The sequence below is a fragment of the Manis pentadactyla genome, chromosome 9 (assembly GCF_030020395.1).
Source record: "Manis pentadactyla isolate mManPen7 chromosome 9, mManPen7.hap1, whole genome shotgun sequence".
In the NCBI taxonomy this organism is placed as follows: domain Eukaryota; kingdom Metazoa; phylum Chordata; class Mammalia; order Pholidota; family Manidae; genus Manis; species Manis pentadactyla.
The window spans coordinates 32161799-32188201 of record NC_080027.1 but is presented as its reverse complement, the minus strand read 5'-3'; the positions used below and the strand labels follow the sequence as shown (position 1 = coordinate 32188201).

At 36.2% G+C, this 26403-nt stretch overlaps 1 protein-coding gene across 2 annotated transcripts; it reads left to right on the top strand.

Moving 5' to 3' along the window:
- The first annotated feature begins 408 nt into the window (after positions 1-408).
- Positions 409-24454, top strand: PCF11 (PCF11 cleavage and polyadenylation factor subunit). 2 transcript variants are annotated; one of them, XM_036895379.2, is made up of 16 exons: positions 409-920; positions 4563-4688; positions 6600-6788; positions 7155-7349; positions 8262-9379; positions 9791-9971; positions 10079-10169; positions 11085-12649; positions 15021-15120; positions 17994-18113; positions 18614-18719; positions 20437-20620; positions 21242-21397; positions 21774-21866; positions 22405-22440; positions 23351-24454. In XM_036895379.2, exons 1-16 carry the CDS (start codon positions 729-731, stop codon positions 23558-23560), a joined length of 4662 nt encoding a protein of 1553 aa, XP_036751274.2. In that variant the 5' UTR covers positions 409-728; the 3' UTR covers positions 23561-24454. The 2 variants fall into 2 exon arrangements, with proteins under 2 accessions (XP_036751274.2, XP_036751273.2); XM_036895378.2 differs by having other exon boundaries at positions 10079-10562.
- Positions 24455-26403: the final 1949 nt, after the last annotated feature.

Genomic DNA, 26403 nt, shown 5'->3' with positions numbered 1-26403 from the left:
CCCGGCCTCCGGCGCCCGGGCAGGCGGGAGGGAGGATGACTGACGGAGCCATTAAGAGTCTAGGGCATTGCAGAGGGAGGGACGAAGACGGGTTGGCCGCACTTCCCCCTTAAACTGGTGGGGTTGGCCTCGCGAACAGATTCCCCAGCCCTATTCGCCTCCTTGAATGGGTTGTTATGGTAACAGATGACCGAACAGTCCCTTACGAATCGGCCAATGAGAGAAGCCGTCTTTTCCACCGCACCTCTAGCAGTTAGGTGTTGCGAAAGCCCGGGGTAGGGTCTCGAGAAGAAGGAGGGGCCAATACGTCCTGCGGAAGGACCCGAGGCGGCGTTTGAGACGTTTCAGGAAGAGCCAATCACGCCTGGCTTTATCAACGGCCCCGCCCCTTTACCGCACATTTCCCCTCCCCTTGCTCATTTCGCACGACGCAGCGGTTGAGAACACAGACATTTTCGGAGCTGGAGCCGCCACTCTTGCCGCCATTTTGTGTCTGTGGAGAAAGAAACCTCTGGTGGCTGGAAGTGCGCGGAGATCCCCCGTGAGACGGCGGCGTCTCATAGCCGAGGTTCCCCCTGTGTCGTCCCCCAACCCCCCTCCGCGGTCAGCATGTGGTGAAGCCGGAGCCGCGAGATCCTGGGAGAGGAAGAGGAGTCGGAAGGGAGGCGGGGTATCGAGAGCGGCTTCAGCTTCAGCTGCGGCGGACCTCGGAGGGGGGCCGCGGCGCAATGTCAGAGCAGACGCCGGCCGAGGCCGGTACTGCGGGGGCCCGGGACGACGCCTGTCGGGATTATCAGTCATCTCTTGAAGACCTGACCTTCAATAGCAAACCGCACATCAATATGCTGACCATTCTAGCCGAGGAGAACCTGCCCTTCGCCAAGGAGATCGTCTCTCTCATCGAGGCCCAAACCGCCAAGGTTTTTATACACCCCGCAGCCTCCTATTCTTCTAATACTCCCTGATTTTAGTGTCAGCCTCATCCCAGGTCTCGCTTCCGTCCAAAGGGGGACAGTGTTCCTTCTCTCCAACCCTCCCCGTCCAACTCAGGCTCGGTCTTTGGCCCAGGCTTCGAGCGTGGGCCTCTCGCGGGGAGGGAGTGGGGAGGAGAAAGGGTGGAGCCCCACTTCCGCTTACCGACTCCCTATTTAGGCCACCGCTTTGTACGTCCCGTCTCACGCTTTGAACAGATCCCTTTGGGGAGGGGGAGACCCAAAGGCAGTTTGTGGTGTGGGGAAGAGTTAAAGCCGTTTGAACCCCCTGGGTAGGTGGGGAGTGGGTCTTCTCCCAGTTCCCCCCCCAGTACCCCTTTGGATATTGGTGCTCTGCGGGTTGGAAGGAGGTGAAGGGGGACCTGGGAGCGAGCTGTTGGTGGGTGGGAATAGGGAATCGGCCCCGAGTGGAGCAGCCGCCTGTTAGGAGCCCAACATGGCGCCTGAAAAGCACATGATGCGAAAGGGAAGAGAGGAGAATCCATTCCCTGCCAGCCAGGCAGCTGCTCACACCCGTCAGCCCCATTTTGGGGTGGGGGCGGCTAGATACAATTTTAATTTTGTTATCGGAGGGTCTAATTTACCCTCAAAGACGGGAAATTGGGGTTGAGGGTGGGGTTTGGGTGTGGGGGGAGGAAATCTTAACCAACCTGTAGGTGGAGAACTGGCCCACTGGGTAACAAGTACTTACAGTTTTTTTTGAAAAGTTCAGTCCCTCCTCCTCTTCCTTCTCTCTTTTTTCCTCCCTTCCCTGATAGTGAAGACCTGCTTTTCTTCACCCCTTGACAGAAGTGGTCCTCTGCCACCCTATATTTCCCTGTAGTCCTCCTCTTCTGTGGATTCATGTGGGAGCGATATGTCATTTTTAAGTAAAGTTTACTGTTAAACTTTAGTTATAATGAGTTTTAATAGCTTCCCAGTACCACATTTTAAGTTATTTTTCAAGCTTGTACTTACGGTTTAGTTTTTTTCTAGTTGTTAGTGATTGAAATTAATCAGGATGAGCCTCCTTTTAGCAGAGTGAACCCCTTTTAAAAGGCCACTTTAAGAACAACCACCAATATATATTGTTTAGAGGCGGTTTCTGTCTAGTGTAAAACTGAGTGGTCTGACTCTAATAAATGGTTTTGAAATGTGTGACTGGTATTATAAAATTTGTGAATAAAACATATAAAATATGTATTTGTCTTTTTTATTTACCTTTGTAAGGTGTAGAATCTGTTTCCGAGACTTATTTTTAACTACGTGGTTGTGTGTTTTAAACAAAGTCTTTAAGTGACTTGGGTTCATTCTTGTTTAGGTTCCATCCACTATTTTGGGTAAATCTGTTCACAAGATACACGGTTTCAGGTGGTCCTTTTCATACTTTAATTTAAAGAGGACAAAAAAATAAGGCCTTTTTTTTTTTTGTAAAGGACCAACAAGTTTGTCATGCTCAGTCTGACAGCTAAACTACAAGTCTTCATTTTCGTTTTCCTGTGAATGTCTGTTTGAAACAGCTATTGTTCTATTTTTGAAGTATGAGATTTTAAAAGGAAGCGTTCCTCTTACCTACTCAACATTCTTTTTATTGATACCACAACATGTTGCACGTGAAAAAACTAAGTTTTGCCTGTTAAAGGCTTAATATTGCCTTTTTAAAAAATAAAACTGCACTTGAGTTTTTCTAAAAATGACATTTATTCTTAATCTAATTCCCTGTTTTGGGGGAATTACTAATACTCCACAGTGCCTAATACTTTAGCAGCTCAGGTTGTCACTCAACAGTTTCCTTGCTGTTTTTAATGGATCCAGAAGACCTTCGAGAAGTGAAAACTAAATGCTGAATATAGTGACCACATTAAAACTTGTGTTTGTGTGTGGACTACACAGAGTCGTAAAAATAGATGAACTATTTGCTGATAAAAGACGGATGAAGTTTTTTGGGCACACCTTCCTGGTTATTTTTGTAAAGCCAGATGGAGGAAAAGATGTAAAAGTCACTTTGGGGAAATACCTTAATCAGGGTTGGGTTGAGGGTGAGGGGAGGGATTTTCTTTCATTTGGTAGCGAACTGGCTTGGTGGTGTGTTTCTGGAGGTAAATGTTTGTGTCCTTATTCTCTAGCATCTCAGCATTAACCTTAAGAATTCACACTTAATTTGACTCCTCCCATGAGAGGCAGTAGTAGCAAAATATTACATACAAGGATTCACTTGTGCAATAAAAAAGTAGCCTACTGGACAGATTTTGGTTTTAAAGAACCTGTTTAACTTCATAAGTACAATAACTAAAATGGTGTAAAACATTACATGGTAAGATAAAGACACAGCAATAAAGCATTTGACATGTTGGTACTTAATAGTCTGCCCACATGCGGTGGCCTTGTGAACCTTTTTATTAGTACCCTAAAAGAAAGTTTTAATACAAAGTTAACCAGAGGTTTCCTTTGCCTACTTTGGTTGTAAAGGTGTTATCAGAAGCAAGAGCACTTCCACACACTTGTATGGGCAATTGGTTTTGTGAAATATGGCATTGTGTACTGCGAACTGTGAGCCTACCCTAGCTTCAGGTAGCTATGGGTAAGTTGTTCATGGCTGAGATTCCTATACACATGGGATGGGTAAATGGGGTAATTTTTTTGTTTTTGTTTTTTAATCATGGGTTCTCCTGTGGAATTAGAGTTACACTTAATTTATATGGTGTGTCTTAATGCTCCTCAAGTCTGTGAACCTGCTGATGCTTTCTGGAAACTTGCTATGCCTTCTAAAAGCCAGTGATGGGTAGGCATTGCAGTTGAACTGGGGCAACATTTTCCTCCTATGGAAAGGGCTACATGTGTCAGCGTCACCACGCTGGCAGTGCACAAATTTAGAACCCCTGGTTTGTGCACGTCAGAGGAAAAATATTTCGACGGAGAATGTGTGCTGTGAAGAAAATCTTCAGGACAAATCCTGGTTTCCAGAGTCAAGTTCAACCTGATTTACATGACTCAGCAGCCGCTCATCCAGTTTTTCTTGTATCAAAAACAACTTGCACCTTCTTGCATGTTTGTGTGCAAGTTTAAAAGTTTTTTTTTTCATTAACTTCATATGTGAGGTGTATTTAATTTCTTTGTTCATTGGATAATAGAGAAGTAATCCTAATCATTTTACAGGTAATATAAGCTTAATAGAATTTAACATGCAAACTATGCCTATGGAATTAGGGTTTCTTCCAGAAGTCTGAAAACGTCATGGAGTCTAGGCACACAAGTTAATGTGGGTCACGAGGCTTACACTTGGGTTACAGAAAATGCCCCTCTCTTCCTTCTTTTTGGTCACTTAAAACACAGGTCTTTTTTCCATATGACCTGAAATTCCATTGAGTTTTCAAGTGTATTAGATACTGTGATATCTCGTTCTGGTAATTCTGAGCTTATTTTGTGTACTCAACTAAAGATTAAGCAATGAAGTTGATTGAACACTTAGTTTCATAGAGTTTAGTTCAAAAATAGTCAACAAAAAAGTCTATTGTAGGTTTAAAAACTCACTTTTGAAAGTAATTTGGTGGCAATTCATTATACTAAACTTCTCAGTTTCTTTTTATTCAGGCTCCTTCCTCAGAGAAGCTTCCTGTTATGTACCTTATGGATTCTATCGTGAAAAACGTTGGACGAGAGTATCTCACTGCCTTTACTAAAAATCTAGTTGCAACATTTATTTGTGTGTTTGAAAAGGTATATATGCATTTAGAAACATTTGAATTTTAAAAAATGTGTTCCTGATTAAATAAATACTTGCCTTTGTGTTGGGTTTTCTTGGGTGGTGAAATTTTTTTCTTTTGAACATTTATCAAGTACCCTGTTAATATTAGATTTTTAAAGCAGATTCTAGGGATTTTATGTTATCTATTCAAGAGTAGATGGATTTGCTTCTAGAATTATTTGTTGCTGGTTTTTTAATTGTGTTTGTTCATTTGATTGAAGATCTGTGCCATTGCTAGAATATGAGCAAAATATCTGAAGCTATCAAGCGTACTTCAGATTTGTTTAGGTCTCTCTTTAGGAAGTTGACTATTTCTACCTTGGAAAAAAAGCATAATCCTCCAGTGTGTCTCAACCTGTGATTGATGCCTGAAACTTGTGGGGTTTTTTCCCTGGAAATGTTTCCTTTTGTTACTTTGTATGTTTTATGTGAATGTTTTAGGTATGTGTGAATGAATGGTGGACCAGTTAATTGCCCTTAGGTTATTTTGCAAATACCTCTCTCACACTGCCTTAGTGTTTAAAGAAAGCCTTGTTAGTTTCTATACCCAGGGATTGTAAGGTCTTTCTGTAACGTTTCAGGCAGTTGTGTTAACACCATGTTATGTTGAGGAAGACTAGGGATTTGCTGAAGTAATTCTCTTTCTGTCAGGCTTTATCTTTCAAACTGAGCAAAAGGGTGTTTGTAAGACATACAGGTTTAATAATTGTTTCCTAACATTAAAAATTGGTGGTAGTTCCTATATTTTAGTAGATGTACCTGTTGTGTCTGGAGAAAGTTTACAGTTGTCAGATTTGGCAAATTGGAATTACTGTGAACTACTAAATACCAGATTTTACTTGTTATAAAAGGTGTAGTTGCTACTGGAGTAATATTTTTCTTTTAAATTCTTAGAGAAATAGTGCTAAGTAAGTATATGCAGAAGAAATTTGGAAAGCTGTATTTCAAATTGTATTAAGGGGCTTGTTAATAGTATATCGCAGACTTGTTAAATACTGCTTACCTGAAGTTGTAATCTAAGGAGAAGCCAGCTTTGCATTATAGAAGTTAGGGAGTTAACCCAGCTTCTTGGTTTCATTTTCAGTTTGTTCAAATTCATTTGCATGTTTGGTAGAATACCTTCACTGAATCTTTACTGGGCCTTAACGCTACAGTTGATGAAAACGACTTTGTAGTAAATATTATCTGAAAACTTGAATACAGTCAAAGCTTTATTAACCTTAAGTTGAAAGTCTCAGTTTTCACAAGCACAGGGTTTCTCTGATGGGTAATTTAAAAATTTTAAATGTTGTTAATATGCCCATCAAAAGCATGAGCAGATAAGTTACATAAAACTAAAGCAGCTCATCAATGGATAAGATATTGTGAATTTTAATTTTTAAGGTGCCTCCCTCACCACAAATAACTTGTTCAGTTCATAGGTACCAACCATATTGTGTTGCAGATTGATTAGTGAGGTAGATTTGTCTTAATATTAACTTTGTACTTTCATGTAAATAATTAAAAAATTTTTAAGTCATCAGTTAAACTGTTTTCTGTTGTTTCATATTTTTGTCCAGGGTAAGCATAACATTAGGAATAAATCAAGCCCTAAAATTTGGAAATATTTTGTGTTTTTCAAAATACAAAGATGTACCTGACTGTATGCTTTCATGTAGGCTAGGTGATAATGACTTTATTTTTTCTAATTTTTTTTTTGAAGAAGAAATCTGTATATTAAGTTTACATTTACAAACCAAACACACCTTTAATAAATTATTGTGTGTATTTACGAATGAGCAGTATGTGTGCTATCTGTAAAGTAGATTTATTTAGCTTTATACTTAATATATAAAACATTCTATAATAACTTAACAAGCCATAGAATTATTCTGTTGTTCTAGGTGGATGAAAATACTAGAAAAAGTTTATTTAAATTACGTTCCACATGGGATGAAATATTCCCTTTGAAGAAACTTTATGCCCTGGATGTCAGAGTTAATTCGTTAGATCCTGCTTGGCCTATTAAACCTCTACCCCCAAATGTGAATACATCTAGCATCCATGTGAATCCTAAATTTTTAAATAAATCGGTAAGTTTAATATGAATGGTATGTATCTAATACTTTTAACTATCCAATGTTGACTTCTCTAATAAAACTTCTTGCCAGAAATACCAAGAATACCTTGTGCTGAATGTTTAGTTTACAGAAGAAAAAGTTTTTGTCCTTCAGGTTCCCAGTGCATTAAAAAATATATTCTCCTTGTTTAGCTATTACATAATACACTTACTTTGGTTTTTAAATTAGTGAATTTAAATTTCTGTGAGCTTTTAAACATGATTGGCCACTTAAGATTAAGGATAGTATTAAGAGATGAGCTGATAATTTTTAGTCCATCCTTTGCTTGCTTTTTAGCCATGATATATATATTTTTAACAAATCATTTTTTTCTTATAGCCAGAAGAGCCTTCAACACCTGGCACAGTGGTCAGTTCCCCTAGCATCTCTGCTCCTCCAATTGTTCCTGATATACAAAAGAATCTTACCCAAGAACAGCTAATAAGGCAGCAGTTACTGGCAAAACAAAAACAGTTATTAGAACTTCAGCAGAAAAAGCTGGAGCTTGAGCTAGAGCAAGCTAAGGCACAACTGGTAAGTACAGATATGGCATTTTAAATATACAGAAATAACTGTTTTGTACTTAAATTGTATTAATGTCATTTTTGCTGTATTATTTTTTCACTTTTTACTTTGCAATTACAGTGTATTTATTAGACCAAAGTTTTATATCCTTGTAAAACTCGAATATAAAAAAAAGTATTTTTTTTCAAATACTTTTCTGTTAAATTGCTACCTTACAGGATAGCATCTTAGTTTTGTTATGTCATCTGGATTTAGTATCAGTCCCCACATGGCAGGTGTACTGTGGCACCTGTGTTTGTGTAGTCTTTAGTGTTTTATGAACTTAAGCTTCATGAGCAGAAATCAGGTTGCTAGAAGTCTACAAATGAAAAGTCATCATAAAATAAAGGACGCCAGGAAGATTATTTATCTCTATTCATGAGTGACCTTAAAGTTACATATAAGGTATAACTCAGTTACTGTTTTACTTAGCACTTGAACTTACTGGAGAGTAAGAAGGTACAGGAGGAAAAAATTTTAAGTTCACTATCAGTGCTACTATGGGAGGAACTAGATTTTATGACCTCGAATTTAGCTGAATGACTCAACTCTTGTGCAGCTAGAGTGCAATCATTTACTTAGCAGTTGCTTAGTAGGAAGGCTCAGAATCCCAAATAATTAGGAAGAGGGAAGATTTTTTTTTTCATTCTACCTAGAGATTATAAAATCTCCAAATCAAGGACTAGGAAGAAATAAGAGGCTACATAAATACATGAACTTTCTCTTTTTGTTTTGATACCTGCTTCAACACTGGAAGTATACAATGTAAATACAGTGTTAAATAAATGTATTTATTGAATAAGGCATTACATTCTGTAGTTTTCAACTTCTTGACAAATCTGCATATTTTGCAGTATTAACAACATTTATTTTGTATTTCAGGCAGTTTCTCTTAGTGTACAGCAAGAGACATCTAGCCTAGGTCCTGGATCTGCACCAACCAAATTACATGTTTCACAGATTCCCCCTATGGCAGTTAAAGCTCCCCATCAGGTTCCTGTGCAACCTGAGAAAAGCCGTCCAGGTCCATCCTTACAAATTCAGGATTTGAAAGGAACTAACCGGGATCCCCGTCTTAATAGGATGAGTCAACATTCTTCTCATGGAAAAGATCAAAGTCACAGGAAGGAATTCCTGATGAACACATTGAACCAATCTGATATTAAGTCAAGTAAAACTGTACCCCCTGAAAAACTGAATTCATCCAAGCAAGAAAAAAGTAAATCAAGTGAAAAAATAACTAAGAAAGAACTTGATCAGTTAGATTCTAAGTCTAAATCTAAGTCTAAATCACCATCACCTTTGAAAAACAAACTCTCCCACACAAAAGACTTAAAAAATCAGGAATCTGAAAGCACAAGGGTGTCTGACATGAACAAAAGAGATCCAAGATTAAAAAAACATCTTCAGGATAAGACTGATAGCAAAGATGATGATGTGAAAGAGAAGAGAAAAACTGCAGAAAAAAAGGATAAAGATGAGCACATGAAGTCATCAGAACACAGACTGGTTGGAAGTAGAAATAAAGTCATAAATGGCATTGTACAAAAACAGGATACAATAACTGAAGAATTGGAAAAGCAGGGGACAAAACCAGGGAGATCGAGTACTAGAAAGCGATCAAGATCACGATCACCCAAAGCTCGGTCACCAATTATACATTCTCCAAAGAGAAGAGAGAGGCGGTCACCCAAACGGAGGCAAAGGAGTTTGTCTCCAACCTCATTACCCAAAGCTGGAAAGATGCGCCAATCAGGAGTTAAGCAGTCACATATGGAAGAGTTCATGCTACCATCCAGGGAAGAAAGAAATGCTAAGAGAAGCACCAAACAGGATGTTCGAGATCCAAGGCGAATAAAAAAGACTGAAGAGGAACGACCTCAAGAAACTGCAAATCAACATTCAACAAAATCAGGCACTGACCCAAAGGACAATGTAGAAAATTGGCAAAGTTCCAAGTCTACCAAACGATGGAAATCTGGTTGGGAAGAAAATAAAAGGTAGGATGTTAACATTTTTTAATCAAGTAGAATAAAAAATATATATGTTTTAAAACTGTTTATTTAAAAATTGAATGTTTATTGGATGCTGTAATTAGTGCTTCATTTTCCCGTTTAATTCTTAACAACCCTTTGTATTAAATACCATTATTATTCCTATTTTACAGATCAGGAAACTGAAGTTTTAGAAAGATTAACTAATCTACCTAAGGTTGCACATCCAGGACATACAAGAATAAGAATTCCTATCTGATTTTCCTAACTTCAGATCTGGGGCTCTTAAATCATTTAGTTGACACTTATGGTTACATATATTCATTTTAACCAGATCCTTTTAAAAGTATCCATTGATATGGTCTTGAATATTTAAGAGTCTTTTTATGAAGTAACCTACTGCTCTTATGGTTTCAGTTTACAACAGGGTGATGAACATAGTAAATCTCCTCACCTGAGACATAGGGAGAGCTGGTCAAGCACTAAAGGAATCTTGTCACCTCGAGTCCCAAAGCAGCAGCATCGATTAAGTGTAGATGCCAATCTTCAAATTCCTAAAGAGTTAACTCTTGCAAGCAAAAGAGAATTACTTCAAAAGGTAGTTACTGTGATCCCATGTAGTCATTATTCTCCTTTATCCAAGTGTTTTTGTAAGTACTTTTTATATTTAAATTACTTGGTTTCCTTTTTTCACCCCCTATGCAGACGAGTGAACGTTTAGCTTCTGGTGAAATTACACAGGATGAGTTCCTTGTTGTTGTGCATCAAATTCGACAGCTATTTCAGTATCAAGAAGGTAAACATAGATGCAATGTACGGGATAGTCCTACAGAAGAAAATAAAGGTGGATTAAAAAAGAAACCTCTCTTATCTGATGCTGAATTAACCTACTATGAACATAAAGCAAAACTGAAAAGGACACAGGTTCAGCATTCATTTCCAAGACTTGATCTCTTAGATCCTGATATTTTTGACTACCCTTTGACTGATGCCTTGTTGTCTGGAATAGAATGTGAGCCATCCAAAAGTAAACATGCAAGTAGGAATAGTGGAGCACAGTTTGACAGAAAAGAACAATTTAGTGAAAGAGCAAGACGTCTTTCTCCTATATCTGGGAGTCGTACTTATGCTGAGAATCTTTCACCCCATGAGGGCCGGAGAAGACATGATGAACAAGTCTCTGCTAAAGGTAGAAAAAGTTAAATCAGATTATGCCTATTGAATCACACAGCAGTGAAGGGAAAATGAACAAGCTAAGTGGGGATGGATTTTTGTGACTATTCAGACTACGTTTTTTTGTTTAGTTTTTCCCTCAAAGGGAAGGGAAGGGAGCTAATAATTTATAAGGCCAACTGTGTGTCAGGTACTTTATTAGGTTCTTTATGTCTGTAATCTGATTTAATCCTAAAAACAACCCAATGAAATGCATATTATCCCCATTTTACAGATAGGAAACAAGACCAGATAGGTTAAGTAACTTGCTCTCAAAGTCAAATAGTCGACAGAATGGGGATATTTTTACCCAGGTTTTTCTGACTCTAGAGGGCATCCTCTTACCTGCTGCTTGATGCTGTCTTTTCCTTCCCCTCTAATAAAGTGAGACAGTTAAGGGTATTTTTGTGTAAACATTAATATGAATGTAGAAAGAAGATTTTGTTAATTTGATATAAACTCAGATTCAGAGAAAATAAATTCTTTTTCTTTTTGAAAGGTGTACGAGAAGAACAGAGATCACCATTCAATGATCGTTTTCCACTTAAGCGACCTAGATATGAAGATTCAGATAAACCATTTGTAGATAACCCTGCATCAAGATTTGCTGGCCTTGATACAAATCAGCGACTTACTGCGTTAGCTGAAGACAGGCCATTATTTGATGGGCCTACTAGGCCATCAGTAACAAGAGATGGCCCAACCAAGATGATTTTTGAAGGTCCTAATAAACTAAGCCCTAGAATTGATGGACCTCCTGCACCAGGTTCTCTTCGGTTTGATGGTTCACCAGGACAAATGGGGGGAGGTGGCCCTTTGAGATTTGAAGGACCACAAGGTCAGCTAGGAGGTGGATGTCCTTTGAGATTTGAAGGTCCTCCAGGACCAGTAGGTACACCTTTGCGGTTTGAGGGGCCAATTGGTCAAGGAGGAGGCAGTGGTTTTCGGTTTGAAGGTGCCCCTGGTCTGAGGTTTGAGGGATCTGCAGGTGGTTTGCGATTTGAAGGACCAGGGGGCCAGCATGTTGGTAGTCTCAGGTTTGAGGGACATCGGGGTCAACCTGTGAGTGGTATAAGGTTTGAGGGACCTCATGGTCAGCCTGTGGGTGGACTTAGATATGAAAATCCTCGAGGTCAGCATGTAGGTGGACTTAGATTTGAAGGGGGTCATGGTCCCTCAGGAGCTGCAATTAGGTTTGATGGACCTCATGGTCAGCCAGGAGGTGGGATCAGGTTTGAGGGCCCTTTGCTGCAGCAGGGAGTTGGAATGAGGTTTGAGGGACCCCATGGTCAGTCCGTAGCTGGTCTGAGGTTTGAAGGACAACATAATCAGCTTGGTGGAAACCTCAGGTTTGAGGGTCCACATGGTCAGCCAGGGGTTGGGATCAGGTTTGAAGGACCACTAGTCCCACAAGGTGGTGGAATGAGGTTTGAGGGTCCTTCTGTACCAGGAGGTGGCCTGAGAATTGAAGGGCCTTTAGGTCAAGGTGGTCCAAGATTTGAGGGTTGTCATGCTTTAAGGTTTGATGGGCAGCCAGGTCAGCCGTCACTCTTGCCAAGATTTGATGGATTACATGGTCAGCCAGGTCCTAGATTTGAAAGAACTGGCCAACCAGGCCCACAGAGATTTGATGGACCACCCGGACAGCAGGTTCAACCACGATTTGATAGTGTACCTCAAAGATTTGATGGCCCACAACACCAGCAAGCATCAAGGTTTGATATGCCTCTTGGCCTTCAAGGCACAAGATTTGACAATCATCCTTCACAAAGACTTGAATCAGTATCTTTCAATCAGACTGGTCCATATAATGATCCACCTGGCAGTGCTTTTAACGCCCCATCCCAAGGACTACAGTTCCAAAGACATGAACAAATATTTGATTCACCTCAAGGACCAAATTTTAATGGACCACATGGCCCCGGAAACCAGAGTTTCTCGAATCCTCTTACCAGAGCCTCTGGACACTATTTTGATGAAAAGAACCTGCAGAGTTCTCAGTTTGGAAATTTTGGCAATTTATCTGCTCCAATAGCAGTAGGAAATATTCCAGCGTCTCAACAGGTAAGTCTTGTAGCTATTCTAAAATTTTGTGTGCAGAATGAGCCATTTTTAATGTTCCTAGGTTTGAGGAAGGTTTTCAGGGGATAGTTTATTGTGTGATTGGAAAGTTTTTAATGTACTTCAAAACCTTAACATGCTAGGTAAGCATTTGAAATCCAGAATTGCAGTTTAAATCCAGAATTGATCCTGGCTCCTTCAGTATCTAGAGAAATTTCTAAACCTTAATCTCTCTCTGTCACATTACACAACACACTTTTTTTAATAGATTTTTTTTAGAGTATAGGCATACTTTGCTTTATTGTACTTGCAGATAGTGTTTTTGTTTTTAAAATGAAGGTTTGTAAAAACCCTGTGTTAAGCAAGTCAGTGCCATTTTTCCAACAGCATTTGCTCACTTCATGTCTAATTCTTGGAACATTTAGTGATTATGATTCACTGAAAGCTCAAGTGATGGTTAACATTTTATCAATAAAGTATTTTTAAATTAAAGTATGTATTTTTTTAAGACATAATGCTGTTGCACACTTAACAGACTATAATGTAAGCATAACTTTTATATGCACTGGGAAACCAAAAAATTCATTTGAGTCACTTTATTGCCCTATTCACTTCATTGCAGTTTTCTGGAACTGTTGAACCCACATTGTCTCTGAGGTATGCCTATAATTATAGGTTCACAGCAAGACTGAGCTGTGAAGTGTAGAGATTTCCCATATACTCCTTGCTGTCAAACATGCAAAGCCTTCCCATTATGTTTTTTGGTTTTGGTTTCAAAGCTAGTAAAGTGTACAGTGTGAGTGTGTTTCATAGACCGCTGCTGCATAACTGTTGAGCCCTGGATAAGCTTTAAGTGTAGAGCTGGTTTTTTAGATTGTTCTTTAAGAATTTCCTTAGTCTGAGTTAAACAAAATCGTCCATGTTTTTACAGTCTGTAATTCTTAATTAAGGTATCATAGGAAGTTTTCACATGAACAACATTGTGGTTTTAACATTCACCCATATTATCAAGCCCCCCACCCCATTGTAGTCACTGTCTTAATCAGCGTAGTAAGATGCTGTGGAGTCATTAATGTCTTCTCTGTGCTGTACTGCCTTCCCCGTGACCTACCTATACTGTGATTGCTAATTATAGTGCCCCTTAATCTCCTTCTCCCTCCCCACCCACCCTTCCCATACTGTCTGTAATTCTTTTTCTTCCTCTTTCTCTACTTTTCACCACCTTTCCAGTCATTCCAGTCCAACAACAGTTTGATAATGTTAACACAGCAAATTTGTGACTTGTCTCCCAAATATATTCATTATTTACTTCAACATGTACTGTCACCATTTGGTATGCATACTTCTAAAATCCATAATGAAACAATTTTAAAGAAATGTGCTAACAATTTGTGATTAATTCGGTTGATATTTAATGACCACTTTTGCTTGCCTGCTGAAATAAATTCTGGGCTAAATTTTTTTTCCAGGTGCTGACACTTTCTTAGTAGGACAGATTCACTTTAGACTAATAGCATTGCATGGAAGAAAATGTAAATTAGTCTTCTGTTGATATCCAATGACTTGAAAACAATTGGGTTGCCTAGTTAGATTTACTCTATCTTGTATGTTCTTAAAAGAAATGATATAATTATTAACAGATACTATATAATAGGACTTGACTTAGTCTTGTTCCTACTTTATACAGAGTCAGTAGGCTTTTTATTATGTATACTTAACATCAAAAGTTCATAAGGCTACTGAAAGAGGCTTATGAGTGGATATTCGCTTAGCAGTAATGTGTAGAAATCCTACCTCACTGTCCACTATCAATATAATATTTATATGCCTTAGCAGTACTTGTTTCATGTTGTTTTACTTTTTAACATTTCCTTGATGTCTCTTAATAATCTACTTTGTAACCCCGAGTATAATGGCCAAGCAGAATAATCACAGAGTTCAGGTTGCTAATGAAACATCTGTGGAAACAAGTCAGGTCAGGAGTTCTGGTCTAAGCTTTGCTGTTACCAGGCCCTTAGGATTGTGTACAGGTGACAGTCTCTGGACATCAGTTCTTCTGTTTGTAAAATAGGGTCAAGTACCAACAAGGTAAAGTGATTGTGTGAGGTCACACGGTTTGTTGTTGGCCACCTTACACTTGCATGGGTATCATAGACTTTTTAAGGAAGCTTCATATCCATTCTCAATTCCTAAGGGAAGGTATTATTATTCTTTTTGTAGAAAACCTAGGAGTGAAGTGACCCAGTCAAGTTACACTTGTAAATTATTGTAGAAACCAGGTCTTACGTCATCTGATTATTTTTATGTGATTAGAATGTTAAAGTTTTACTTAAAATGTAGAAGGATATTCTTAAAACTAAGGTTTCTCTTAAAGGTTCTGACTGGTGTTGCACAGCCAGTAGCATTTGGCCAAGGACAACAATTTTTACCAGTTCATCCACAAAATCCTGGAGCATTTGTTCAGAATCCTTCAGGTATGTGCTTTCTGAACTTTGTATTTTTCAAAAGACAAACATTGTTTTGTTGAATGCTGCCTTGTCTGTTTTAGGAAATGACAGTATTGAAAGGGCATATGCAATTTCTTGAAAGTTACTCTGGCTGGTTGGCTGGAATGTTTGTTCCCTTTCTGAGTTTGTTTACATTGTTGATGCGTATTCACACTGATCCTGTTTACAACTAAAGATGGATAGCCAGGATTTGCAGACCATAAAAAAAGCAAAGGAAACTTATTGGGTAGAAGCCGGAGGGTGGTGTAGGAGTGTGACATTTGTGTTGAGGTAAAATGAAATAAATGACAAACCTCTGAAATCTCAGTTATTTGATATTTTGAGTTTTTGTTATGTGTGTATGTAAGTGTGATGATCCAGTAAACATTAAATGAATACTGGGGACATTGCCTTATAAAGTTGATTCATTCATGGGCACTCAAATAATAATTTTGCGGCACTCGGTATTATGGCAAATAATAACTTTATGGTCACTCAAATAATAATTTTACACAACATATTGAAGAGGAGTAGAAAAAAACTTCTGTGGTTCCCTAGCCAGGTCTCCTGGTAAGGAGTGGAGTGAGGCATAACAAGACAGTTAAGGCTACAGTAACAATACTAGGTATGAGGGCTTTAAAGATGAATTGTATTTTTAATATCTGAGAAATGGAAGTATATAACTCATGGTGGTTTATAAAATAACTGCAAAGTTAATGTATTGAGAACCAGCACAACCACATCATAGTGGTACTTCATTACTGAATAATACATTAATTAAAACAGCTCTCTTTGGCATGCTTATTAGCATGGCACTGTTTAGTTAATAAATTCAGGGAGTTTTCCAAGACTTAAGAAGTATCTAGGGAAATCTTAGCCAAGCTCTAATTTATGCATTCTTAAAACAGTGTCATCAGAAGAAATTCATTCAGTTAATTTGAAAGCTTTTTGTTTTTAACTTCTAGATTGACAATTAGGATTAATTAATATTTTTTTTTTTTTGTCACTGTAATGAAAAGAGAAGGGGAGGATTTGGGATCTAAAGTCAGAAGACTAGAATTAGAATCTATATTCTGCTATTTAATAGGTGGGCAAAGTATGAAGAAACACTTTCTCTGGGGTTCAGTTTCTTCTTCTGGGGAAGAGGATATGTTAGTAATTGCCTGGAAATTTAGAAGAGAATGAAATAAGATAGTGTATGCAAAAGTACTTTGTAACTTGTAAGCTGCTGTATTAATGTATTTTCCTTCAGAACTCAGTTTATCTTTTTGAGTAGAGAATTTGTTGTACTGGGGTGTCATGAGATAGTGTGCAAAACTGCAAATTTTCTTATTTTTTTAATATAATATACCAAGCTGCAAATTTTCTTTTTGCTTTACAACCTTGGTGTGTACATGTATATATACAGGGAATAACTATGTCAAGAGGAAATCACATCTTAATCCCCTGGGTTGGAGGTATTGAATGAGATGTTAGATATGCCTTCCTTCAAGTTCTACTTATTCTTAAAGATACATGAAAAGTACTCAGTGTCTTTATTTAGCTTCTCTCAAGGTTTCTTCTCTGTTTTAAAAGTAAAAGCATCTCTTTTCTAGATGTAAATATGCTTACCTTTATTCATTCAAACATATATTGATTGTTTGCTGTATGCTAGGCAGGATAAATTTAAGAAGGTTCCTCCTTCTAAGAGCCTCACAGTGCAGTAGGATCTTTCAACTTTACTAACTGCTGTATATGGTTCCAAACATCTCAGTGCCTTACAAATATTAGTTCATTTAATCCTCATAACAACCTTAGGTAGGAACAATTGTTATTACTGTTTTACAGTTAAAGAAATTCAGCACAGACAAGCAACTTGATATGCCACACAACTAGAAAGTGGGATTTCTAGTTAGAATCCCAGGAGTCCTTAGTTCATGCTCTTGATCAGTAAACTTGGCTTTCTGCAGACATGTGAATAGCTAGCTAGTAGTTACGACTCTTAGACATATGAATAACTAATTCTAGTGAAGTATAAATGTTAAGCTAGTGTGTATTTGAAATGCTATTGTAATTGATTGATTATTGAGGTTGATTTATTCTTTCATGTATTCAGATATTAATTAACCTGTGTACAAGACACTGTGCTAAGTGTAGATAGAGTATGCAGTGGGCAAGGATTATGTGTATTGTGGATACAAATTGAATGCTTGCCATTAAGAGGAATTTTTAGTGGTTCAGAACTTTATTCGAGAGATGTGGTGAGAGGCATAATAGTTATATGCAAGTACATTAAAGTACTGTTTTTGTTTACATTTTTTAGTTGAATTAAAGAATAATTATTGTTTAACAAAATATGTAATTGGATTGATTCCTTACCAGTGAACTTAAGGAGAAGATTATTATCCTTGTGTCATTTATTTAAGTTATTGAAGCTGTAGTAACCCTGACACCTTGTTTGCAAGGGCAGTAGTTCAGCAAAGGTCAGAGGGGCAGGAATACTTGGAGCCACATGGTTCATCTTCCTGCATTAGTTCCCCTGGGTGGTCATAGGGAGTGGGGGCAGAAATACTTACACTTAGGCTTTGGGGTCCTCCCCTCTAGAAATCTGTCTTAAGAGATGACAACCTGCTTCACCTATACAAATTTTTTTTTGTTTTTAGATAATACGTCTGTCCTTATTAAGTATCGGTGTTTTCAATATTTATCCTATAATATATTTTTAAGAGGTGATGAATTTTTAGAAGCTTGTGAGATAATTATTTTATCCTCACGATTTTGTCAAAATTAAAGTTGATAGAACATTTTGAAGAAAACTTTGAAAAATGCTTAGTATAATTTGCATCTTTAAGTTGTACTTTTACTTTGTTATTTTTTTAAAGGAGTGCTTCCTAAGGCATATCCTGATAATCATCTCAGTCAGGTGGATGTAAATGAATTATTTTCAAAACTTCTAAAAACAGGAATTCTAAAATTGTCCCAGCCTGATTCCTCTACAACACGTAAGTATGATTCTTTATTTCATCTACACAAAGCTTCACTAAGTTCTAAAGCTGTGTGATATGAAATAATGATCTAAGTTAGATTAAAGTTCTTATAAAAATTGAATTTTTTGGCATACTTTTTAGTTTTTTAAAATCAAATGTTGGTTTATAATGAAATTCTTTTTAAATTTTCTAAGGTTGGAACTATTACCTTTATAATGGACATTGTTTCATTTATTAGTATTCTTGCAAATAAGTGAAGACTTTTTACTATTCTATATTAATTTTTTAAAGTAATTTGAATTCTGATGAAATAAAATTTCATGAAGATTGAGTTTTAAGAGATGAGACCTAGTATCACTTACCAAAATAAAGAATTATATTAGGTTCCTTGGCCAGTAAATGTAAGATCAGAAGCACCAAATAGACAAGATGGGATGCTTTATTAGCTTATTCTAGTGTTCTATAAAGAATGCATGGAGAATGGTATTGAGAAATTTGTTTCTTTTCAATTGAAGAACTAAATGATGTTGCTGCTCAGCCTCCCCCTGAAGAGGAAGAAGATCAAAATGAAGATCAAGATGTTCCAGATCTCACCAATTTTACAATTGAAGAACTGAAACAGTATGTAATCTAAGTTATTTTCTAAGTTAAAAGGGACATAGAATTTAATAACAGTGAACATTATTATTAGTGCTATTCATTTTACCCCTCTTAATTGATTTTAAAATTTAGGAAGTCCTGTTTTCTTTTTCTTACTGTGGTAAAATATACATAACAAACTGTAGGAAGCCTGTTTTTAAATTTCCTTAAATAAGTCTGCTGCATAAGTATTTAGGCCAAAAACCCACCCCAGAATTTATATTTATTTATATCTGTGTTTGGTACAGCAAATGTAGGGTGTATAAATACGAGGTATTGTTAATTACTCATATCTTCCTTTTTATCTTCATTTTATCATTTTTTTCTGTATTGATATACTTTTAAAGTTAGGAAAATGAGATTCTTGTAGTATAGTATTTAAACAATTAGAAAAAAGCCTATTTTCATTTTATAAGTAATCCATGGGCAGTATAGAAAATTAGAAAATACAAATAAATCAAAAATAAAATTATCTACAATTCCCACTTTACTGATAACCACTTTTAACATTTGGTACATATCTTTTCATAATTTTCTGTTTCCTATAGTACTTAGATAAACATTTAGAGCTGCTTTATGGATTCATACCCTTATGAGTACTTTGTAAGAAAATTGAACAGCTAATGGCCTTCATCCTTTTAAAATCAATTTTTTTCTCAAAGTAATACTTTAACAAAGCTTTGTAATTAAGTCTTATAATAAAAGATGGCATCCTTTCTAGTACTCTACACCCAGAGGCAGCCATTTTTAACTATTTTAACTATGGCTCCTGGCATTACTTCTTTATTTCTTAAAAGATACATAACTTTTTGATATATCACCTTTCTTTATATATCACATTCAGACAATTTTGATTTCTGAAACTAAAGATTTAGCTAACACTTTGTCCTGTCAATATAGTTATAAATATACTGTCCCCATATAGTTATGAAACTATTTTTCATTAAAACATTATTCATTATTAATATTTTGACTCTAAATATTTATTTTGTTTGCTAAATGCAAAGCACTAGTGTACTACGATTTGCTTTATTCTACTATGTAAAAAAAATTTTTGGAGTTAATAACTGCCCTGCTTATTCAATTACTTGGTCTTGTATACCTATTTCTTTCCAAATAGGGACCCCAGAATTTTAAAAATTGATTATTGCTGGCAGTGGTTTCCCATTAGTTTTCTAGTTATTTTTTATTTATTAGTATTTCTAGTTATTTATTAGTTTTTTAGTTAGCCATACTATTACTATTTCTGCTGTACCTTTTTGACTTCTTTAGACTAGGGTGGGGCAGTGGAGATACAACAGCTGGAGAAGTGAAATCTAATTGTTCTGCTTTATCTATCTTCAGTGTCTACTTTGAATTTGACACTAATCCAGTTAAAGGCCAACTATTAACTAGTTAACAGATAATCATTCTATTTTTAGCAAGAAGGAAATAAATAACTGGGTCATCAATAAGAGGGTAGACTCCATGTTCCAAAATCCACCAAAGTTAAGGTAAAGAGCATTAGTGACGTTAGAGAATAATACTGATCTTTGGGTATTAACCTTGTCAGCCAGCTTTTGGACGAAACATTTTGTTACATGATAATAGCTTTAATATTATTACAATATGGAAAACTGAAATATTTGAAACTGCCTTTTTTTAAAGGCCATTATGCCATGTTATCAAAACTAAAGATTACTTCTGTTCTTCAAAATAGACGTTATGATAGTGTTATAAATCGACTGTACACTGGTATTCAGTGTTATTCTTGTGGAATGAGGTTTACAACGTCACAGACAGATGTATACGCAGATCACTTGGACTGGCATTATCGGCAAAATAGAACTGAAAAAGATGTTAGCAGGAAAGTCACTCATAGACGTTGGTACTACAGTTTAACAGTAAGTAATCCATATACCTCTGAACTATCTTTTAGCCTCTAAATTACATCATTCTAAAAGAATATTAGTTTAAATAATTGCTGAGTGCTAACTTATGAATTTTCTGAATAAAATTTGACTCATAGAATATAAATGGTTTTTAAAGTAAATTTGATGAGTATATATTTGCTTTTTTATTGAGAGATTATAGTGGACACAGGTTTTTTCTAGCTCAAAAATTCCAAGGTCTGTGACTGATTTTTTTTTGGTAAAAATTTGTGTGAAATTATCTTACTTAAATTAGTAGTTGTTACTTGAGAGGTAATGGAAAATTAATACTAAGATCTTAAATGCCTTAAATTGTCTATTAGTGGGGTTCAAAGGGAAGTATAAATCTAAATAATATTAAAGCATATTGTGGAAGAATGTACACTTACATTTAAATGGCACTATATGGAAGATATGCGGTAAGAGTTTAGAAACGTGAAAATATATGTATTTTTCATGATGTATTATATTTTTTATGTACTTTTGACTTCATTTTGCTAATATTTTGTTGAGTGTTTTTGCATCTATGTTCATCAGGGATATTGGTCTGTAATTTTCTTTGTGAAATATATTTTTTAAATAACTCCTTTTAAGGACTGGATAGAATTTGAGGAAATAGCTGATCTGGAAGAACGTGCAAAGAGCCAGTTTTTTGAAAAAGTGCATGAAGAAGTTGTGCTCAAAACTCAGGAAGCTGCTAAAGAAAAGGAGTTCCAAAGTGTACCCGCTGGACCAGCTGGAGCAGTTGAGGTAAGAGAAGAATGTTAAGACTTTCTTCCTCTGGTCATGCCCCTCACTTCCTCTAAGTCAATAAACATATCCCTTTTATGGATATGTTATATCCCCCTTTTTAAGGTATCTTATAAGCTTTACACTTAAATTTTACTCTTATGACCTAGTTTTGGGTTTCATAACCATTGTAGTTGCATAGTATCAATGATCAACAGCAATGTAATGTTAACTGTATTTACATGGAGGAATGTAAAATCCTTAGACATCTTTTATCTGTTGTACATTATTTAGATTTTCAGAAAACTTTGAAATTCTTTCCTCCACTTAATGTGTTTATGTTTTTACTTGGATTAAATGTATTATGTAAATTTCATTTTATATGATTCTATTATAGAGTTGTGAAATCTGTCAAGAACAATTTGAACAATACTGGGATGAAGAAGAGGAGGAATGGCATTTAAAAAATGCTATTAGAGTAGATGGCAAGGTAATTTTCAGTTCTTTATAAAGAAGTGTTATGATTAGTTTTTTTGTAGGAGTAGCTCACCACTTTGAAAGAAAAATGTTAATATTTTTTATTTTTGGTTTTAATAGAAAAGATATTTCTAAGGTATTGGGGATTTTTAGAGTCATAGAATGTTTTAGTTGGAGGGGATCTTGGCAATCATCTTCTTCTAAGTTTATATAAGAGGTTGCATAATTAGTTAATGATAAACTCAGGACTAGGTCTTCTGAATCTAGTCTCCTCCCTAACCACATTATTTTGATTCTGAATTTATATTTCATTATCAAAACTGTCTTAAAAACATACCATGTTACCTACTTAAATATATTAAGCAAGTTTAAGTAAAATCAGGTTGAAAATACTGTTTTTATCCATTTTTGTGACCAAATGATTTTGTCACCTTTTCAAAGATAGCTAGCTTTCTTCTGGTTTCAATTAAAGAAAATCATTTCAAAATAGTCCATTAGACATTAATATGCATATGAATACCTACTTAACTTTTTTTTTCTTTTTTCTTCAGATTTATCATCCATCATGTTATGAAGATTATCAAAATGTAAGTTTTTTTTTGTTTACTGTCCTCATTTGTATTAATAAATTCTATTTTCAGTTATTTTTCATCGGTGTTATTTTAATCATACTGATATATTGAACTGTTTATACCTTTAAGTTGTTCAGTAAATGTTGTTACTAGATAGGATCTGATTTAAGTTTTAAAATTGTTGTATCCTTCCTTGCATTCTAGTTGCTTGTGTTTTGATGACTTAACATCTTTTACAAGAGCACGAGGCCTAGAGAAATGTGAGGGAAACTGAAAATGAGAAGGATCATGATGGGAACAGATTTTCAGTTATGGGGAGCACTTTTTTACCTTACATACTCCACTCAGCCATGTAATAGAAATAACTTTTAGATGATCACATGTGAAATTTAAAGAAGACATCAGTCTGTTGACCTCAGAAGGTCAGATTTTCATATTTGTAGAGGTTTTTTTTAAACAAAACAATGAAACACATTGGCTTTCAGAGTGCGTGTTCCATGGATTTAAGAGGCAGTTCGGAAAATACATTTGGGTCATCAAAAAGTGTTGACTTCAGGATATTTTGATGGTTTGTGGGAGTTTAATAAACTCTTTAGAGTATTTGAAATTAGCATAGTCACAAAAATCCCAGGATGTACGTTGGGTTTACCATCTATGTGGGGTTAAATATAGAAGAATGTCTGATGAACTTATTTTGGACTTCATTGGTTACTGCTTTTCTTAGATCATTGGTGAATACATACTAAATGCTCAAGACACATCTTATCATTTGGCTGCCTTTATGGCATGTTTTGAGGAAGCCAGTTTTTCAGTTGCATTTGGTTTGTTTTTTTGCCCATACAAGATCTTATGAAACTAAGTGTTATTTATTGTGATACTTTTGAACTTTAACTTTAAAGTACTTATAGGACTTTTCGTTTTGTAGACATCTTCATTTGATTGTACACCATCTCCCAGCAAGACACCAGCCGAAAACCCCTTGAACATTGTGTTGAACATTGTCAAAAACGAACTGCAGGAACCCTGTGAAAGTCCCAAAGTTAAGGAAGAACAAACTGATACCCCACCAGCTTGTACAGAAGAAAGCAGAGCAACACCCACTGAAATTAAAACAGAAAATGATACAGTTGATTAAATTTAAATGAGAAAGGTTTTTCTTTTTTAAAAAAAGCTGCTGTTGGATCTAGAAGGTGAAGAATTTTTTATGTATATATAGACATATCTATATAAATTGTGTAGCTGAGGCGGGGCCTTCAGCTATCATTTGGTTAATAAATACATTTTAGTATTTGCATTTCCTACTGCCTGCAGAGTTTCAGGTGCTTGTTGTGTGAAAGTTCTGTAGATGTGTGCAAATTTAACAAAATGAATTGTATGTGTAAAAATGTACGATTTTCACTTGTGAAACTGTAAATTATAAATAAAAAATATTTTTGCTACCCATGGAGTGTAATATTTATGCACACCATCAAATACAGTGTTTCTGTACTTTTTATTGGGTGAAAATGTAATTAAACAGCAACCTCAACATTTTTTTTCTAGTAGCTTCCCATGATTAAAGAAGCAAATTCTTAAGTTTTATCCTTCAAAAGGGGGTTGTGAGAGAGCACTGCAGGACTTTTCTGTAATAGAAAAGCCAGATTTGAAAAATTTTTAAAAACTAAATAGGACACATTTGCATATACATATATGTGTGTGTGTGTTATCTCCAGCGAGAGAACCATCCAGATGTCCATTTTTGAAAAGCATCTAATGAAGCAACTATCATTCTTGAACTTGGACACTGATGCCATCAAATGATTAACGTATATTTAAGTACTAAAGGTGATTTTTTTTTTACATGACATTTTCCAAATTTGTCAAGCAATTTAGTGCAGATGAACACATTTCTATTTTAAGTTACAGGGGATTCTGTAAGATTGTTCATTTGAACATGGTTAACCTTTTTCCTTTGTTGGTTTTGTGTGAATTAGATGGATACCCGAGATGTTAATATTCATTAATGTAATAAATAGAATGATGAAGAATCTTCCAGTTTGTATCTCTTTATTTCTTCAATGGCTTTAGAATGCGACTTTTTCTTACGTCTTTCATAACTGTTCTTTTGAACGTGAATGTAGCTCTTGCTATGAGCCAAGCACTCTGAGAGTCAGTTTGTTGAGCACTTACCATGTTGTAGGCATTGGTAAATTGTTTCCATGTATTTCCTCTGGTACTTAGAGATAAGCCTACATGATAGATAGTATCCCCAAGTTTACATACAAAATTTCTTAACCACCCACTTAAGAAATTGTAGAATGTAAACTTGACTTTGCTTCATTTTAGTCCATCTAGAAGTAGGTGCACCAAACTAACGGGGAGGTGAGTTAAGGAAGACTCACAGAGGTGGCATTGGAGTCTTGGAGAACTGGGAGTCCACATTCGTGGGAAGGTATCAATGGATACCTGAGATGTTAATATTCATTAATGTAAATAGAATGAAGAGTCTTCCAGTTTGTATCTCTATTTCTTCAATGGCTTTAGAATGAGACTTTTTCTTACATCTTTCTCTCATGACTGTTCTTTTGAACGTGAATGTAGCTCTTGCTATATTATTTAAAATTTTTTAAATTATTTAAAATAATTTTTATATGGTTCAAATCCAGTAACCTTGAATAAATTACGAAATCTCGGTCATTCTGAGTTTATATTACAATGATGACCATAGAGCCACTAGAAATTTTAAACAGGTCTTACCTGGATCTGAGTTTGGCCCTTTTTTTTTTTTTTAAGAAGTGAATAAAAATTTACAGATATTTTAAATGCTACAGAGGTCCAGTAAGAAAACTGGTGAGCATCAAGTGAGTTTGAGAGGTGTAAAACACACTGTAATTGCTGAACTTATGAATATATATTAACACTGTCATGGAAGAAATGCTGTGGTCTGAATAAAAAAATTCAGGCAAATTTTCTGTTATTTTTTTGGGCAGGGGGGAAGTCGCCCATAGGTTTTGTCAAGAGCATAAAATTGTGTGACAAAAGGAAGGTGGCATTCCAGGCGGAGAAAGACAAGTAACAAATGATTTCATTCATTTGCTGAGTATAACAACAAAGCAAAACTGAAGGAACAAAAACAACAGCAGACTCAGAATCCATTAAGGGACTAACAGTTAACCAAAGGGAAAGGGGTGAGGAGGGTGAGGGGATAGCGGAAGAAGGGAATTAAGGGGCATTATGATTAGCACACATAATGTAGGGGAGTCACAGGGAAGGCAGTACAGCACAAAGAAGTTAGTGACTAGCATCTTACACTGATGGACAGTGACTATAATGGGGTGTGGGGGGGTGGTACTCAATAGGGGTGAATGTAGTAACAATGTTGCTCATGTGAAACCTTCATAAGATTGTACATCAATGATACCTTAATTTAAAAAAAAGGCATTCAAACCTACAAGCATACCAAGAGAATCTGTACAGAGGAAGAGGGCCAAAGATAGGTCCCTGGGGAGCAAACATTTAAAGACTCATAGGTGGGAAGGTGAGAAAGAAGCATTGTTCAAGTAAATAGAAAATCCAACTATTAACTGAGTAACAGTTGAATATGGGTGCCAATGCCAGATGCAATGGGTTGTGTGGGTGACAGATGACAAAACAGTAAGAGCTACTTTTTATGAAATTTAACGAGATATTTAACTGTAGTTAGAATGAGACAATTACAACACATTAACATGTTAAAAGTTCATTGGAAAGAAAGGCTGCAGATGACAGGCCAGTCTCACAGCTGGAAAGAGGGATCAATGGCCAAGAGGAATTAGCTTTGGAATGGAAGGGCAGTACTTTCTCTGAAATAGTCCCAGGTTATCTACAGTTGGAACTGGGAACTCCCAGTTTTCCTTTCAAGTAGGAGGCTAGATGTCAGGTATTTAGATGTGTGCTCTCCAAATTTCGGCCATGCATTGGAATCACAGTGAACGTTAAGAACAGATTACGTATCTCTGG

Coding starts and splice junctions, on each gene's coding strand:
- PCF11 (XM_036895378.2), top strand. CDS start 729: ATGTCAGAGCAGACGCCGGCCGAGGCCGGTACTGCGGGGGCCCGGGAC. Junction 6,789..7,154: donor CTAAATTTTTAAATAAATCG/GTAAGTTTAATA, acceptor TTTTTCTTATAG/CCAGAAGAGCCTTCAACACC. Junction 10,563..11,084: donor TGAACAAGTCTCTGCTAAAG/GTAGAAAAAGTT, acceptor TCTTTTTGAAAG/GTGTACGAGAAGAACAGAGA.